Genomic DNA, 18,549 nt, shown 5'->3' on the forward strand with positions numbered 1-18,549 from the left:
TATTCCCTTGGTGATGAGCTGAATCTCAGCTGTGTTTCTCACACTTTCTGAAGACAAAAATTCCTTCCAGAGAGAATATAACAATACATATATTATTTTATTTGCATGTTACATGGTGATAAACACAACAGTACCATCGAGATTCTGTGTGTTCCAAGCTATCTCCAAAAAAAGAGGTTACTTGCCCCGACAACTCAAGTCACATTCAAATACAGAACATTAAATTCAAACAACTTTATTTTGTGTTATGAACATTTTCTCATATACCTTTATCACATATCATTTTTTTTAGAAACTGACTGCAATCACCTTATGCCATAATAAAGTAAAGTAAAATAGAAAAAAAAGGGACATTGCTGTATCATAATCCATGACTGAATCTTCATTTCCCGAAGGGACGTATAAACGTGATAGTTACATTTTCTTTCAATTTTTAAATGTTGAGTTGTATAAACACAATCTTATGGGTTTGCTGACTTTACAACATTCTACTGTAGAAACATCAGACTGTATATACACACAAAGGAGGAAAAGAAAAAAAAATTGAATTTGAACTTAAAGGAGAGGGTTACCACTGTAACCGTCAACGGAAAGCATAAAGTTAGCTGTCTGGCCAACTCATATCATGTATCTCATGCCTCATGTTAATGTCTCAGGCAGCAATAATAATGAACAGAATCAGAACACACACACGCACATACATAAGCCAACAGTGAAGCGATGGTGATGTTTTTGAGGCTATGCTCAATAGTAAACTCGATAGATGTATCTACAGTCATTAGTAGATATCCAGGTCTGTCTACAGGGGGTTGGTGCTGTGTCCATAGGCTGGCTGTTGGTCTCTATGAGCACTGGAAGGACAGCATTTCCTTATTCCGTTCTGCTTTAAGGATAAGACAGAGCTCCATGGCTTTTACATAAGTGGTCTTAGTGTTGGTCAGCATGTTGTAGCTGGTTTTAATCTGCATGGGCACACACTGGTGAGATATTCCTCACATGAAAATCACCTGAATGGTAAAAAGGTTAGACAACGATAGTCAATTGACTGTGGCATCCTTTAAAATAAGATTCGTCACGCTTTTTGCATCGATGCAATGAACTCTACCCATCATGCATTCTAAGCAGGGTAAAATAAATGCTGAACACAATTTGGAGATATTTGTCAGGGTCTCCTCCAGCAAAAAAAAAAGAAAGAAAGAAAGAAAGAACACATTTTAGTTTATCTGAGAGTCTGCCCAAGGCCAGCCTAGCTCTGCCCTGAGTTTTTTGAATGCGACACAAAATGACACACAGACTTACTGAAATAGACATGTAGCACAGATCACCCTCATGCAAACTCATCATGAAGAACAATTTCACCACAGATTCCAGATTATTCACTTCTTACTACAGTAAGAAGCTGATTGCTGCTGATGAACTAGCATTCTCAATGCGGACTAGCAAGTGGCTTAAAAGCGGTAAGAGAGTCTGCAGAAACACCAATGTAGTAGAAAAACATCAGGAGTCAAGTTAATCCACATTAAAGTGGATACGCCAGAGTTGTTCAGTTGTAGAAAAAAATAAATAAATAAAAAAGAAATGAGTGAGATGATGAAAGCTGAAAAACAAGGAGCTTTCTTATCATTCGCTAGACTGAGAAATCTAATCCGATATTGTGAACGTTGTGACTGACAGAGACGACAGAAATGTTGCTTTAACAGTTTAAATGCTTCAGCTCGCATTAAAACTGTGGCCTGTTTCAGTCTCTGCACAGCTCTGCTTCTACTGTTTGACCCACATGAAAATTAGACTGGTTCAGATGGCATTATAAACACTGCAAAGTCACACAGCCATGGCCTCAGAAGCATTTACAATGAAAACACTGGGAACAATGTCTTTAATGCATGATAAGGATGACATTAATTACATGTGTTTTACAGTACTACTACGATCTCAGCTTGCTTGTTAGGAGAGCGGAGATGTGAACACACATCTGGCCGAGGAGCTGAGCAGGGTGCTGGAGTCCATACGCTATTGGTCACCTTACAGCAGGTCAAAATAAATGGCAAAAAAAGGCAGCTAACCAGGTTCGGCAATTCTCATCACAACAGCAATGACCTCTGAGCTGTTTTCTGGAAAGGGCTGCACTGTTTGAAGGATCTTCTTCTTGTGTGTTACAAAATATGACACATGTAGCATTCATCTCACTATTTTGTTTAGAAAGAAATGAATTCAGTGTGATGAGAAAATGTGCTGGACATGCGATTTAATGGTATTATTGTGTTAAAGAGGCCCATCAGCGCAGTGGCCTTGGTGGCCATTGAGGGGAATAAGCATTCAGTATTTTGTTTTCTGCTCTCATATTGAATTCCTGGTATATGAAAGAGCATTACAAGCTAAATAGAATCTTCCATTCCCTGTAACATCATGTAAGCCAGCACTTGTATCATCTCAAGGATAGCTACAATAATAACTGCACAAACTATCTTCTTTTAATGCTAGACCTTTTTAGAAAAAAACAAAACAAAACAGAATTGTCTAATGGGCTTCAGTTCACATGATAGAGCAGGGTTGCCAGTTCAAGAGATCTACAAGTTAATCATCCTCAACAAATTGCTACCCTACTCAGAAACATGGACACATAAAATTTGCCTTTTCATATAGTATAAGGACGTTGGATTCAAGTATATATACACACACAGCTAATATGAATGAGGTAAAGACAGAAAAAAATAACCTCAATATCAATATATTATGATTTTTTTCTGTAGCGTTTCATATTAAAACACATACTTCTTTGAAAGAGAGAAACTAAAAAGTAAGTCATTCATTGGTGTCATACATTTTTATCCAAATTCCAGCAGTATAGAAGAATGATCCTAAACTCAGAAACTAAAAGCAAACACTGTATGTGGTACAGTGGTACACTGTATGTGTGTAGCTAAATGCTAAAGCCTGCTGTGGAGCAGAGACACACTGCACAGTGTGGTTGGCTGGTCATCAAACGAGCAACATACACTGCAACAATGTCGCCTGCTTCCTGTTGTTACAGCGGCAGAACAAGTTGTCTTATCATAGAGAAATACAAAATTTTACTATGTACAGCGCGCGTCATTATAACCTACTGTGTTTCTTTTCCTGCTGCAAAAGAAAAGAGGAATTTTTTTGGAATAAAGGCGAGTGGTTGCAAAGCCACTGTATGAAGATGTAGGTATCTAATTTCCTCGTGTTTGCACTCAGCATGGTTTAGCTCAGTAGGATCAAGTCGCTTCTGTTCACTGCATCATCGATTTCTGGTCTTGGCTGTAACAACCCGAGTGACTGCTGCATCTAGAAACACTGTCACTGATTGGAGAGATATCTGGCTAATGCTCTTTATCTTTGCTTCAGTCTAGTAGCATCAGATTATGGTAGTACAGACTTTAATATCAAGTCATTACAGAATCAGCTGCGGTATTTTCCCTTCGATTTCTGTATGTGTTAGTTTCAAATCTATATAGTTTATGGATATTTGGCAGATACTTTGCATGTTGCTCATTAATGCACTGGTTAAACACTTGGTTAAATCTAAAATTTAAGTTAACATAATGCATCTATGGGAGTAAGAAGAAATATATCTTATGTCTTCAGTACTTCTAGAGACAAATGATTGTTGGCGTCCCTGTGAGCGGGGTGCCTCTGCTTTCATTCGCATGAAGACAAAAATACAACAAATCCCAAACCCGATCCAAACCCCGAATACAAGATATAGCAGAAACAAAGAAGTGCATACAAATTAAAAAGAGCAATGCAATTCTTTAAAAGAGCACTGTTTGCTTGTTCTGTCCTTCATTTCACTGTTTTTTTGTTGTTCTGATAACATTTTACTCATAGCCCATCATTTTTCATAATATCTGTAAGCAGTGCTCAAGAGCACACAAGGTTTTTGTATCATGAAGCAAACAGTCTGGGGGGGTGGTAAAGTTGGTAATAAGGTAGCAGTAAGGATGTTGGTGAGTTGGAGAGAAGGAGAAGGAGGGAAGGCCAGGAGGGGGGAGAAGAAGACGAGGGAGAGCAGTATTAACACTTGAAGAGAAGGCAGGCGAAGCAGGCCAGCAGGAGCCACAGTGATTGAGATACACAGGCAGAGCCATTGATATCTCGACCTGTCCCGGGTCCTGTGGAGAGAGAGAGAGAGAGAGAGAGAGAGAGAGAGAGAGAGAGAGAGAGAGAGGGAGAGAGAGAGGGAGAGAGAGAGAGAGAGAAAGAGAGAGAGAGAGAGAGAGAGAGAGAGAGAGAGAGAGAGAGAGAGAGAGAGAGAGAGAGAGCTCAGTCAGACCATTTTGACAAATTCAAATTCACTAATGTGGTGTTAAAAAATAAAAATATACATTTTTACATGTGGACTTATAACTATGGACTTTAGAGGTGTTTGGTGACATCTAGTGGCCATGTTGTGTTCTTCACTGCTGTGATCAAAGCTCAAGCCCAATTCATGCTTCAGAGAGCACACAAGGGGCATAAGCAATATGTATGGTAATACAATGGTGGCACGGGCACTGAAAGCTCAATGCGGTGCAACTTTAGAAAATACATGCAAATAGACAAAACAGAAATACAGATACAGAACCACGCAGCAAAAACAGAAAAGACAACCACAGAAATGCTGCAAGTTGAGCAGAACATTGCAGAAAACCAAAAGGGTTCCTGGGGGACTGTAAAAATTGATGAACAAGCACAGAAACACCTGAGGAATTTGTTGCCACTTGGCTCCTGAAGGTGCTTAAGTTGACTTTCCGTCAATCACCATGGGCTAACAATTCATTTTTATCTAGTTTTTCCAGATCTGCTGGTAACCACCATGCAGCCTTTGGCACCCAGTTCAAATAATGGTAAATAATATCTGAATCATGCTTGGTCTGTTTCATGTTTTATTTTGAAAGTTACTCTCCTCATGTGTCATGTTTGATTTACTTCCTGTCTTTGTGTATTTTTCCTACCTGTTTTCTGTGTCACCTGTGTTTCATTAATTAACCAGCGTCTTGTGTATTTAGTCCATGTATTTTCAGTTGCCAGGTCGTCTGTGTTTGTTGTTAGTCAGTATTCTCGCCTGAGGTCCTGGCTTAGTCTTCAGTTTTTGTATTGTACCTTTGTTTTGGATTTGCCTCAGCTAGCTCTGTCTGCTCTGTGCCCTGCACTTGGATCCAAGCCCTTGTTTCCCCTCACCCCTGCATACACAACTGTGACGTTCCGTTCTTAGCTCTTTTTCATAAAGCGAAATAAGCTGCTGTTCTCTGCAACTTGCTGTGTTTCTTTATTTCGTTGTGTTTTCTCATTTTTTTCTGTTTTGCTCCATCTTGCACTTCTGGCGAAACCACAATGGTCACAGCAGATGTTTTGCCTTTGACAACAAGGGTGGGAGTGCAGTTGGCATGGCACACAGCAGGTATGACACTGACTCTGTATCAGATAATAATCAAACAGCAGCAGGTCGTGGAGGTACTGTGGTGAACTTAAATTTCATCTTTTCACAGCTTTGTCGGCAGAGACAGTATGGTGTCTTTTCCATCTGACTTCAGCCACTATAAGAGATAAGAGATAATAACAGAAAATATACACTGTATCAGTCTGTATTGTGAATGATGCTGCTGTTTGTGTGCCAGATGCAGTGGAAACCATGTCCAAGTGGCTCAGATGCACCCCTATGGAAAACACCTGCTGTGATATCACTGTTTGGGGTGGAGCCAGAAGTGTAACATGCTTCAAAGCTTGATTCTAAAGAGCAATTCAAGCTATTTTCTGCCTTTTGCAATTCAGTGAAACAACTATGTTGGATCTCACAAATTTCTGTCAGTCATGGGGTCAAAATCAGAGAGAATTATCATTCAGCTCCATAGTTATGTTGAGCTTTTTGGCATCAACCACGAACTGTATAGCTTAGTCTGTGCTACTCTCATCAGCCTGCCTGCCCAGCAACAAATAGCAAATGCTACTGACCAACTGGTGAACATACTTGAGCATCTAGCTGCTAAAGAGCCAGGAGGAGCTGATGGAAACCAAAACAGAGTATTCACCTGGTAGTCTGAAAATAAATGCTAATCTTGCTCTTGTATCTGCAGGATGTGTAAGAGGGCAGCTGTTTGCAAACATATTAGCCCTAATGTGTTTAAAGTGTTTCATCCAGTGAAATGTCAACCTGTTAAAATGTGTTTCTGCCCTTGTATGGCCAGAAATAGACCATGCAACTATAAAGTTTCCCAAACCAACCTTACCCTGCTTATAAATATGCTTTTTTTTAAATATATATATATTTTTTTAACTGACATTCATGTCCTGATCACAAATTTCTTTTTACCATTCAAGTCTTACATTTGAGTTGTATACATTTGACCTCATATATAGGTCTGTGGTACATCATATATTGGGTACATTATGGAATATATATATAAACTGACCCGCTTGTTGTTGTTTCTCTTCACTTTGATATTATTTTGAATTGGAAAGCACACTCTGATCATAAAGTTACAAAGCAAAGCTTAGCTTTCCCTCCACCAAGCTAAATGGACAATTATGGAAATTATGATGAACATAAACTGTCCCATTTTGGGATTTGAAAGTGGATTTCGAGCATCAGAGAGCAACCTATTCCTTTGAGTTTTCTGAAGACCTTTGCACGTTTCACCCACATACCACAGGTCACCTTCCTTCTCAAGCCATATTCCTGGATTTCCATAAAGGTTCAGTTAAAATGACTCTCACGCAGAGTTCAGTGCACTTTGTACAAATGACAGAAAATGATTACACAGCCAGATTCTATTTCACATCCTAGCTTCCCATTGCTAGCTTTTGTAGTGAAGCTTAAACAAAAGCGAATTTCCTGCCAGCTGATTTTCAAGGATTCAGTGACAAATTAGGTTAACAGAATTAACAGCTCAAAGTCTTTTAGTCTCACCTTGAAACTCACAATGATTGGAATTACACTTTGTTCAAACATAGAGGTGATACTATGACCTTACTGGGACATTTCATTCCAATACTTCATCTGTGTTGTGAGGTATAAAATCCCAAGATGCATCTCAATGATAACTGTAGAGCTTTTAATAAAGCAAGATTCTTCCATCACTCACTATAGAGGAAAAGACTGGCATTCTGGACGCCCAGTCGGTTCGAGGCCACACAGGTATAGTTGCCATAATCCTCTTCAGTGACATTGGCAATCATGAGAATTGTGGTAGTGCCAAGAATTTGGATATTGATGCCCTGGGAATTGGACAGCCTGGAGAAGAGAGACAGACAGAAGTCAGGTCATTTTAAATAACTTGCAAAGTAATGAAAATGAGAGTGTAAGCCAGAGGGGAGTTAATGACATTTTGGGCAAAAAAACAAAAAAAAAACAAAAACCCAACAACATGTGTGCAGTGTCTGCACAGGTAAAGGAGAGGAGTCACTTCACCAGAGCTTTATTAACCAAACAGAAATACAGATTTTATACTAAAAGACAATACACATTTGATTGATCAGGCTTGATTTTGAGCCTTACAGCAACATGGTGTTTTTCAAACTGTGACTGACAGGATTCAGCTGAGTGTGATGCTACATCCCCTCCAGACTGTACTTTCAAATGTGAGGCTCCTCAAAAAATGATTTATGACTCTAAATTTCTTCATGTATTAATTATATTTAATTTATGCTAATGTGTCAGTTTCTGCAAATCTGCTATACTGAGGGTTGTGAATTAGACCTTTGAAGACAGCCAAATCCATATGCTTCCACATAAATAACAGACTTTAACTACTCAGTCTCAAAAACACACAGATAAATGTAGGCAGATAAATGGAGCTCCATAACACCACCCATGTGTTGGTAGACTACTGTTTTGGAGTTGTTTTGTGGCATTATGGCCTTTGCCATCTTGGTTTTTTGAAACCAGAGGTGATCATCTTTGGGTGAGAGCATAGAGGTTGTGGGGATACGCATTGCTAAGCCTCTGTTCTGACTGGATCTGACAGATATTTTACTTTACATGGGACCATAACTTACAAAATGAACATCATGCTGTATTGAAAAAACAGTTGAAACTGAGATTAAGACCATAAACTCAATGGGAAACTGTTTCCTGAGGTGGTAAATGAAGGGTTCCCCCATTGCTGACCATTAGAAAGACTGCAGGTGTAAGGCGCTTCCACACTGGCTTCATTTTTCAGACACGGAAGCTCTGTCCACTTATCATATTGTTTATGGTATTAACAATACTGTGCGTGAATGAAGGTCTTCAGATAGCTTATTCTGGAAATAATGGAATATGGAAAGCAGTGCTGACAATCACTTTACAAAAGCAGTGTTTATTGTCATGTCCGTGAACTTTGTGAGTGTAGGCGTCGAGGGGAGATGAGCCTTTCTCATTTTGGAATAAATCTTTTTTTTGCTCACAGTTGAACACAATGCTGCATTAACTAGACAGCAAGCCTTGATATTTGGGTTATGTGGTTAGCAAACAAAACAAGATGCGGTTTTCACAGAGGCAAAGTCACTGTCCAGACCGTGCTGCTCAAGCCCAACAATGCAAAAGTCATTGTTCTCTTTTATTTTGTCAGATTGCTTTGTTGTCATCACACAAACAGAATCATTGTTATCCCGTTTTCAGATGAAAGTTCAGTTTGCTGCTTAAGTCCTTCCCTGCACTACTGGGAGTCTTAATAACCACCAAACTTCTGACAATCAATTATGTCAACCTTGAACCGCTTTCAGCACAAATTAATCAATATATTTTGCTGAGTCATACTGTATACCTCGCTGATGAACTGTTCCTTACATCATCACAACTAAATAAAGCTCTTTTAATAACACCGTGCACATAATGGCTTCTGCTTGTTCTCGGCTGATTGAGCCCTTTTGTATCATGAATGGGGTGAAGTTCATTTAAGGCGCCTCAACTTAATCCTGCTTAAGTCTGGGTAATGTGGTAATCGGAATTTGAGCAGGAGAGCGAGAAGTTTATGCTGACACATACTTGGGCGATAGGAAGTATTAACATAAAAAGGAAAACGCACATCACGGCACAGCATAATTTGGCTCACTGGGGAGTGGGGACTTGATAAAGTGCTGAGGTCCTTCCCATAGGGACACCTTGAGAGCAGTGGCAGTGTGTGTGTGTGTGTGCATCAAAGCGAGGGAGCCACAGCAAAAGAGAGACCTCAGGGAGGGCAAGTGCACCAGCAGTGGCCCCACTTCATCTAAAAGCAACCCCCCTCCCACGATAAGGCCAGCAGCAGATATATTCTCCAGTGTGTCTTCATGAGAAGTGACTGCACTATTAAAAAGGCCTGCCTGCCCATAGAGCATGCTGAGAGACCCAGATAATACACAACACCACAGGGGAGCTGAAGGCAAACAGCAGTTTTTACTGTAGATTACAGCGCATGATTGTAATGCAGTAGCAGGGAAGAAACCGACCTAAACAGGTCAAAAGAGACAGAACTTTCTTTTGTTTTCACAGTAAACATTTCAGGTTGGGCTCTAATTTTCTTCACACACATGCTTTGAGTTCAAATACCCAGCAGCAGAAAACTGGAGTGGATCTCCGGCCTCCCAAAGTGCGTCGTCTTTTCTATTAGCATTTATTGAGCTCAACATTTCTGCTGCCCATTTTAACTTTTAACGCATTGGCACAGCACATCTGCAGCCGGCAACAACTCTTGCTTTTGATTTCAAGCTCATCCTAAAATATGCCTGCATCTCTGCCAGCTTCTTCATCTGGCATAATAGACTGGAATACATTATCAGAGAAGTTGGCAGAAACTGTGCTTGTCAACCTTTTCTCAAGTGCTCTCATCATCCCTGTGTCATTTTTCATGTCTTTCCTCACAGGCAGAGGGCAGCAGTGCTCCTCTGGATATCTTCAGTGATCGTTTCTGGAGCCGCTCTGTTACATTAAACCCTAAATTGAAATGACTCGACCCCTCTATTTGGTGGAGGGCATGCAGTGTGTGTGCGGGGCTGTGGTCGCAGGACAGCAGAGATGAAAGACCAGACCAAATCATCAGATGGACGGATTTGATTGTGTAGCGTGTGGGAGCATCTAAAGTAGGTTATCACTGCCAGAGAGAGTGACAGGCCTGTTATGATTCATGGCCGATGATAAATGAAATCAAGTGGAGAGTCCTGCTGAGACTTGTAACCCAGAGATGATTGAAAACGGTTCAGTGGCTGTGACAGTCATGTATCAGCTGACAAAACAACAAACAGATCTGTCTGTCACATTAGCTAACAACTCACTTTGGATTTTCTCATGCCACAAACGTGGACGGAGTGATTTACAGCAGGAGCAACACCCAACTTTAAAAGATGCTTCCGTTAACAGACGGATTCTACAAACGCAACTCTACAGACTGTCATGAACTGTGGAGTTCATAAAAGCTACGACAGAAAATTAGACAATGTTTCCTCAGATTTTTAAGGTAGCAATGGAAAATTACAGAATTGTTTGAAAAAGGGAGGCAGCTTGATTTAAGTTTCATCATGCATAACCAGAGAGAAGACCAGATAGTAATCGTTATCAGTTATGAGTTTGTGGCCAGCTGCTTTAAGATCATGATGCATCTGTTTCTACCGGGCTGACTGGGTCTCTGAGGGCCATGGAGTCTCTCAGATCCTGGTCAAGCCAGAGATGTGAGGAGGTTCATTGATTGAGTTATGTTTCATCAGCTGAGGTGGTCCACATTTTCATGTGGATATCATGACTGACAGGGCGGATAAGCACAAGGTGAGGTGAGTTCAGCCTCTCCTGTCAGAGGAGGAGAGAGGAGCATGCTCTGCAATCTAGTTTGTGTTCGCCAGCTTGTGCCAAGGAGTTTGATTGAACTCTGCAGTGTTTACTCTTTGGTTTGTTGGGGCAGGTGAGAGCGATGCCTTGGCACACTAAATAACTGGACTGAAAACGTGTGTCTCGACTGTAATCCAGGAGAGCTGTGGTGGTGGTTTGTTTGGGGGGGATACAGCTCACCAAGGAGGAAATGAGGATAAAAAGTTGGAAGCTGTCAAACAGGTCTGGACCAACAGGCAAGAATTCATTTCAAATTTCCTGGTTAGGGTTGTAATAAAATTAACAAAATATGTATTGTGTATTGTGTGGGTATGAGAATAGTTTTAACACTTACTTACTTCCCCATTTAACAAATCTGAAAGATAATACTTAAAATGTAACAGCGGATTAAGTAAAACTATTAATCAATGTCAAACAGAGCAAGACTTTGCAGTGATAAATCCTGCATCTGAAGGGACTGGTAATTAAAATCTGAAACATGACAGTTTAGTTTGTTTGTCAAAATGCTGTTAAAGGAAAGGATTAAAGAAGGCTGAATTCAACAAGCGACCAAACTTCTAAAACTGTAGATTTTATATTATTTTTATTTTTTTGTGTGTGTGTGTTTGAGCCTGAAATAATGAAAGATGACAGTCCATAAATTCTAATAGCTTTCCCCATCTAGTCATTTTTCATGTGTTTTAAGTAGGATGACCAGAGCAGCTAAATTGTAAATTTATAGTACAAGGTGTAGGATAATGGAAATGGAAATAAGAAGCGGACTATTACTAATATTTCTAACTGAGCAACCCATTGTCAAGTCAGGTTGCCTTTTCCTTCTCTAACGAACAAATTTTTCTGAGTGGCCCCTGAACACAACACACATGTTGCAGTTGCTATTACATCAATGCATCATGGTGACTGTCAACAAAACATAAGATGATGTGGAGTGCATGCTTTTCAAGAGAAATGGAGTTAAAGTTAAAGGTCAGTTAGTTTGTGGTGACAAGCTCACAGTGATGACGAAGTCCAACATTGAGCATCATTACGGCTATTAACATGCTAAACTGGATGAGTGACAAATGCACTTGCAGAGAAAGCTCTTCAGCGGAGTTTGGGTGTCCAACAAGCAGCTTCCACAGACCACTATTCCGACAGAGACAGTGTTATGCAGACAAGATTTGTGGTGAACAAGCTAATAGCTAAGAAGCTGAAACCTCACTCAAAAGGAGAATTCGTGAAGGAGTGCCTTGTTGCAGCGGTGGAGCTGCTCGCACCAGAAGTTCAACTGTTCCAAAGTGTCAGTTTGTCTAGAAGAATTCACAGAGATGAAGGAAAACCTGACGTGGAAACTCAGTGATAGCAAGTGTCTGTCACGGTGCAGCCAGCTTCTCAGCTGTCTGCTTTCAAATGTGAAATCGTTTGAAGTGGAATTAAAGCTGTGTCGAGTGCAGCCAGAATGAGGGAACACTGTGCATCTTCCTCCTCTGCAAAGGCCAGCTGTGAGTAGCATTAGCATCATCATCATCATCACTACCATCTGACATCAGACACCTCTCCAATTAGAAGCAATTCCAGTCATCACCAAGGTTAATGTCATATATGTGTAATGTGTAAGTAATTTAGTATGGCCAGAGGCGCCACCATGGGGGGACCCAGGGGGACCTCATTGCCCATTAGAATAATTTTGTGCAGTATCGAAACTCATCACACAAAACTGAGGTTAAATAAATTCTTCTGTTGTCATTAGGAGGTGTGTGATACCATTAAAGTCCTTCAAATGATTTACAATCTGGCACTTCTTGAATTACAAGAAAATGTTGATATTGACAGAAGAAAGGAGCTTTAATTTGAAGGACCAACATCTTCATTATATTCAGTGTTACAGACACCTGTCGTAAATAGATGGTGCCATGAAATGGTGACGGTGTCGTAAAATGTCACCATAAATATTTGCAGAAGATGCAAAATGTGATTTTAGTTAGCGACCGCTGCATTAACATCTCATAAATGCACAAGGCCTTCTGATTAGCTAAATGCATGCAGCCTGTGGGGCTGAATGCCTGACAGCTCATGGTCCCTGACTGGCCTCACCTGAGGAGGTGCTGGCTATAGCTGTCTTCTTCGTCTCAGGACCGAAATGTACCTCTTGTTTTATAGCAAGTAAATGGACAGCGTGTGGGAGTTTTCTGTTCTAATGCCAATGGATTTATCCTCCTATGCACCTGCCAAGAAACTGGTGTGCATGACCCTGAGCAGTCAAGATTTGAATTATCCTACCTGTACGGGTCCAACCACAGCCCTGTTTTTTCTCTTTCAGCCAGAATTGGATTAGTTTTGACTCTTTCACTCCCAACATGATAATCCTGGGAAAAATGGATTATTCTGATTTAAAAAAAAAAAAAAAGAGGTGCAGGAGACAAACTCTGATACACCTAATGAGAATGAAAATAGACAAGAGTGAAGTTTTTTTACTGCTACTGACAAATGAAAACGTGCCCGAGGTCCAGATGAGTCCAGGTTATGACTGTACTAACAACAGTCTATAACTGATTACAGAATTATATATAATTGTTTTTAGTATAAACCCCTCCCATTAACAGTGATTGTTCAATGACTAACAGCTTAACAACCACAACTAGGCATGGATTTTTGAGTTTGAGGCTGTTATTTTTTTTCTTTTGTTGATAAAGATTCATATACGTGCTGAACACCTCTAACACTAATTCATGGCCTGGGACATACAGCATCAGCCTCAATCTTTAAGCACAACATCATGAATGTAGCCATATTTATCAACCCTTTAAGAGGGTCAGACGGAAACATTCAAAAGTCAGATGGAGACTTTGTTTTCTGCCAACTCGTGGGGCTGCTGTTTTCTGACAAGCTACAGCTGATCACAACTGCCAGCAAAAGTTGTCATTTCAGCTGGCAGAATCAATAGTTGTCGGCTAGGAGTGAGAAGACTGCTGCTGTCTACCTCTGAAACAAAGAAGGCATTGTTTAAAAGATGTAATGTGGCACTGCCATGCAATGAAAAGCTTGACAGCAACTGTGACGAGCATATTTTCTCTGTGACTTAAACGCAGCTTTCATGTGCTTATGAGGTTAAACCGATTAAAAGGGAAATGCGCGCAGGGCCAAGGCCCCACCTTAACAATCAGGTAAATAAGACACAACAGGCTCCAGTGCATTAGCTTTGAATCCTGGGGAGGCGACTATTAAATTAACTAACCAAGCAAGGATAAATTATATTATTATGGTGCATTAACATCCTCATCCAAGGAGAAAGTGCAATAACACTTTCCACTGGCACAGGGAGAAGGGACCATGAACAGGCTTATAGCCAAATCCTCCAGGGGACAAAAAAACTGAGATAGATGGAGGTTGGAAACAACAGATAATGCAAAATATTTCAACAACCATAAATCTTTCTTTTCAAGCACTGGCGTGATAGGCCTATTACTTTAGAGACCATATCCATGATAACACTCGTGACACTCCTCCAGTATTTCTCCCCAAATCTTCAGTGAACTTTTACTGCTGGGTACGAGTGAAATTGCAGACCATGGCGCTCTGCATGCGCAGTTTTCTTATCATTAGCTGTTTCAATTCAACTTCCTCCGCTCCCAAACTGACTCATGTGGTGAGTTTGCCGCAGAGAACGGAAGCTCTCGGGTTATTAAATGACAAGTGCTGAAATGCAGAGACTTTTCGGAGAGGTTTTCGTTGCCTTTGAATGTTATTACACTTGGATCATCTTCAAGTGTTTCCCAGATACATGCATATGACACTTAAATTGATAGCTTTCCAATGAAAATCTGCGTCTGGTCACATATTTTGCAGTTTCACAGGGGACAGTACAGTGCTGGAAGCCTGATTTCCATTTCAGTGGAATTACTTGTGCAATGAGAAAAGAGTTACTCAGATTTTCGGTGGCTACAGTATATAAATTGCATGCAGGAGAACGCCCAATCTGTTCCCCCTTTTCTCTTCTCAAAAGAATATCACAGAATCCACTGCTGTCTTACACAGTACTGTTCAATTAACAACAGAATAACAGCCTAGTGAGTGATTAAGTGGGTGATTAGTCATTATCAAACTACACAGATGATGTCATCAAATTAACACTGGGATGTGACAATGGGACCACTGCGAGGGCAGATTTGACAGAGAGATCAAAGAGATTCATTATAACCACAGAGTAAAATGATAAGGAGCATGCCTGGCACAAGAATAAAGTGATGAAGCAGCTGCCACATTTAGGAGATGAGTAGGAAACCACTCAGGAGAAAGTATGTAGAAAGCTCCCGACCCAGGCTGTTTAAAAAGGACCAGTCTTTGAAAGATCACAGGCTGGACACCTAATCTTGTTGTTCGAAGTCAGCTCAGAGACAGTGTTCATCAAAAACTTGGATAAGGGACAGTGCTCAATATGATTTAACATAAATATTGTAAGAAATGCTCCTCATTAATTGGCCCCTAATTGTGCACAGGAAACAGCAGAGCCTATTTACAGAGCCTATTTACAGCTGTCATGGTCATGCTTCAGTAAATACAATGTGAATCTCATTACTGTGCCTCATCATTACCTCCACCAACGAGGTTATGTTTTTGGGTTGTTTGTCTGCAGGAAAAAGCTGTGAGCCCGATTTTCATGAAATTTGGTGGAAGGGTGTAGCATAGGGCAAAGAAGACCCCATTAAATTTTGAATCCCAATCTTAGGGCAGCTACTCAAAATATTTTTGACTATCGTTAACGTGGTGAGAGAGGTCATTTGGCCTTGGTGAAATAGACGCCATGTATCTTAAAATCCAGTAGACGGTACTGAGGCTCAGTCGTGACAAAACATAGCCAGTTGTAGAGATAAAATGACTCCATATCACAATCTACATGCACATTTACCAGTAATCCTCTGGGGTAGGCTACGCATGGAGCTGGTCAAAGTTCACAGAGGAAGCAGTCATTACAGAGGACACGCTTTTACAAATATATGATAAATATATTGGATGCATGTATAAAATGTCCAGATTAGAAATACATAATACATGCACAGCGGGCCTCAGCCAGGCGCAACCATATTTCGACATAATTCTAATAGTTTTGGAAATACATCAAGACATATGTAGTGGTTGTGCTTGCAGATTGGCATATCATAGAAGAGTGGACTATTGGCCTTGGCAGGGGTCGGCACTCTCCAAGTGCCCTTCTGGTTATATTTTTAATGGCAGCAACATAAAAGAAGTTTGCTTCTTGCCTGAAGTCAGGTCAAGCCAAGTTTACTTCTGCAACCTACCATCACATGCATGTCAGCAGCAGACCTCTGTAGCTGTAACTATCAATCATCACAAATCAGAACAATTCAATACAGAATCCACCAAAACAGGCTTCAGGAAAGTACAGTGTATGCCCTGGTAATAAAATGTTACAGCAAACTGTTGTACAGTCCGAGCTTTTCAAAGTGTTGTGAAGGCATATCGTTTTTCAAAGACTGTCGATTCCAGTAATTTCACATATTTTCCATCCTGGAAACATTACAGGAGATCATTACAGTAATAAAGGCTTCGGAGCAGGAGGGTGGATCAGTCTTACAGTTGCTATACGGTACTAGTTTGTGATAAAGAGGGCTAATGGCTAGTACTCTATTTAATGGCTTGTTTGACTGGTTGTATACAGCTTGTGTATTTGAGCTCACTCTCTAAGCCATTGATTAGATTACATCATATAAAAAGCACTAAGCTTGTAACATCATCTTGAATTGGGGTGCTGAGCTATAATTAGCGACTGACAGTGGTTCTATCAGATTATGATGGTTATTTGGTGTCCTAGTTCACAATGAACTACTTAAGAATGTCCGATTGTTTTGTCATCTCATCATCTCCATTTGTAGCTTTACTGTAATGTCTTTCTGAGGCAAGATCAGGTCTGTGCAGCTCTGTACGTGTGCCATTGGTGTGGAGAGTGATAGTGTCAGTGTGTCAAGTTTTACCTTTTTTCGTCTCTGTACCATTCAAACTCTGGCGTGGGCACAGCGGTAGCGTGACACTGCAGTGTCCCCATGCGGCCCACCTGAGTCTCTGAGCTCTGGGTTTTCTTTATTGTAGGAGGGTCTGCAGAGTCACACAATGTTGACATAAATGACATCTAGCCACAATAATCAAACCAACACTCATGCCATGAAGTATTGTGACCCCCTTTAATAAAAGCATTTGAAATTTGAAATATGTGTTTCCTTTTCCTTTTCCTTCAAGGTGAATTCATTTTATTTTGTCAAGTATGTCTGAATGGGATCACTGATACAAGCCTGAGACAAGAGAAAATCCCTTCCATATGATGACAAATGCTTTGTATTCAATATCACTGATAAAAGCAAGCAAACAAACAAATAAGCCACCCAATACCTTGGATATACTCAAGGAATAGAAAGTTTCGTTTAGGTGTTATACCCTGTACTGTAAAATTTCATTTTACTTTCAGACCTTCAAGCCCAGAGAACCAATGTAAGATAGATTTCTTGGGGCTTGACTTAAAAGAATAATCAGTGCTAAAACTTCAAATTCATCAACATTCAATATACACACAATAATTTCTACAAACATCCCAATGGCCAGAAATATGTCTGATGTGGATTAATGCCCATTTTCCATTTGGGATTAAATACTAAGAAAAGGTTTAATATAGAAATCTTTATCATTTTATTCAGGCACTCAGACTTGGCTAAAGTGTGCTTTGGGCAAACAGCCATATGTGATTTGTTCAGATCAAAGAGAAGTTGGTTTGTGATGTCTCATGAGCTGTTCATCAGTCCTGAACAGCCAACATATGCATTACACTCATCAGATCCAACATGGACCCCTGACAAGATGTAATTAGGTGATCTTGTTTTGAAATGCTAAGTGCCTCTTAAATGGCAATGTGGTACGTGAGAATTACCATGGAAATGATGGTCGCAATCAAAGGTAGAGATCTTTCTCTTTCTACCTGGTTTCATCTTGAGGAGACTGAAGTGTGCTCCAAAACTTTCAAGATGCAACCTTCACTCCCTGTCATGCTAGATTCTACATGTCTACTCTTAAATCCAAACTTGACTTTTATGTGCTTTTATCTATTGAGCGTATCATCTTTTGAGATGTCTGACATGAAATGTGGTGAGAATATTAATGAGTGTTCAGTTTGGAACATAACAAGTGCTGCTGTCTGTCTTTACTTACAGTTGACAACCACATTGACATATTTGACATCAGGCGTGGCGACATCGTTGCTGGCCTTGCATTCATAGCGACCCGCTTGGTTTCGCATGATACCTATAATGTCCAGGTACTCTTCTCCATCCAGCGGTTCTGCTGCAGAAAGATAGAAAGAGAGCAGAAGGAGGGATTGAGGGATGCAAGGGGAAGAGAAACACAGAGAGGGACGGCAGAAAGGAGAGAAAGAGTTTTCAATCTTACTTTTCAGTGACTCTAAACCAGGACATTAGTGGAAATGGAAGAGAAAGTGGATAAAAGATGAGAATAAAACACTGGATGATGATATTGAAGAAGAGTCGAACACAGGTGAAGAACTTTTGAACTTTTAATGGAACAGTTCACCATTTTGAGAAATGCACTTATTCGCTTTTCTGTCGAGATGAGAAGCTTCATAACAGCAGGTTGGCTTAGCATAGAGACTGGAAAGATGACACTGTATACATGGACTCTGCCATGTACACTTTGAACATATTCAGTTTGAGGTTTATTGCACGCAGGTTCACACGTGTCTATACACTTTGGATGCTTTATGTTTTGTTCGA

At 40.3% G+C, this 18,549-nt stretch overlaps 1 protein-coding gene across 3 annotated transcripts in view; it reads right to left on the bottom strand.

The window, feature by feature from the left end:
- Positions 1–80: 80 nt before the first annotated feature.
- Positions 81–18,549, bottom strand: part of lsamp (limbic system associated membrane protein) — a 434,254-nt gene continuing 415,785 nt past the window's right edge. For 2 of the 3 annotated variants that reach the window (XM_070970756.1, XM_070970757.1), the window contains 4 exons: positions 17,972–18,103; positions 16,750–16,870; positions 7,086–7,234; positions 81–4,136 (listed from right to left, as the gene is read on the bottom strand). In XM_070970756.1, coding sequence (XP_070826857.1) covers positions 4,039–4,136; positions 7,086–7,234; positions 16,750–16,870; positions 17,972–18,103 — 500 coding nt within the window. In that variant the 3' untranslated portion in view covers positions 81–4,038. The remainder of the gene's footprint in view (positions 4,137–7,085; positions 7,235–16,749; positions 16,871–17,971; positions 18,104–18,549) is intronic. The other variant, XM_070970755.1, reaches the window with a different exon arrangement.

The sequence above is a fragment of the Chaetodon trifascialis genome, chromosome 9, assembly GCF_039877785.1.
Source record: "Chaetodon trifascialis isolate fChaTrf1 chromosome 9, fChaTrf1.hap1, whole genome shotgun sequence".
Taxonomy (NCBI): domain Eukaryota; kingdom Metazoa; phylum Chordata; class Actinopteri; order Chaetodontiformes; family Chaetodontidae; genus Chaetodon; species Chaetodon trifascialis.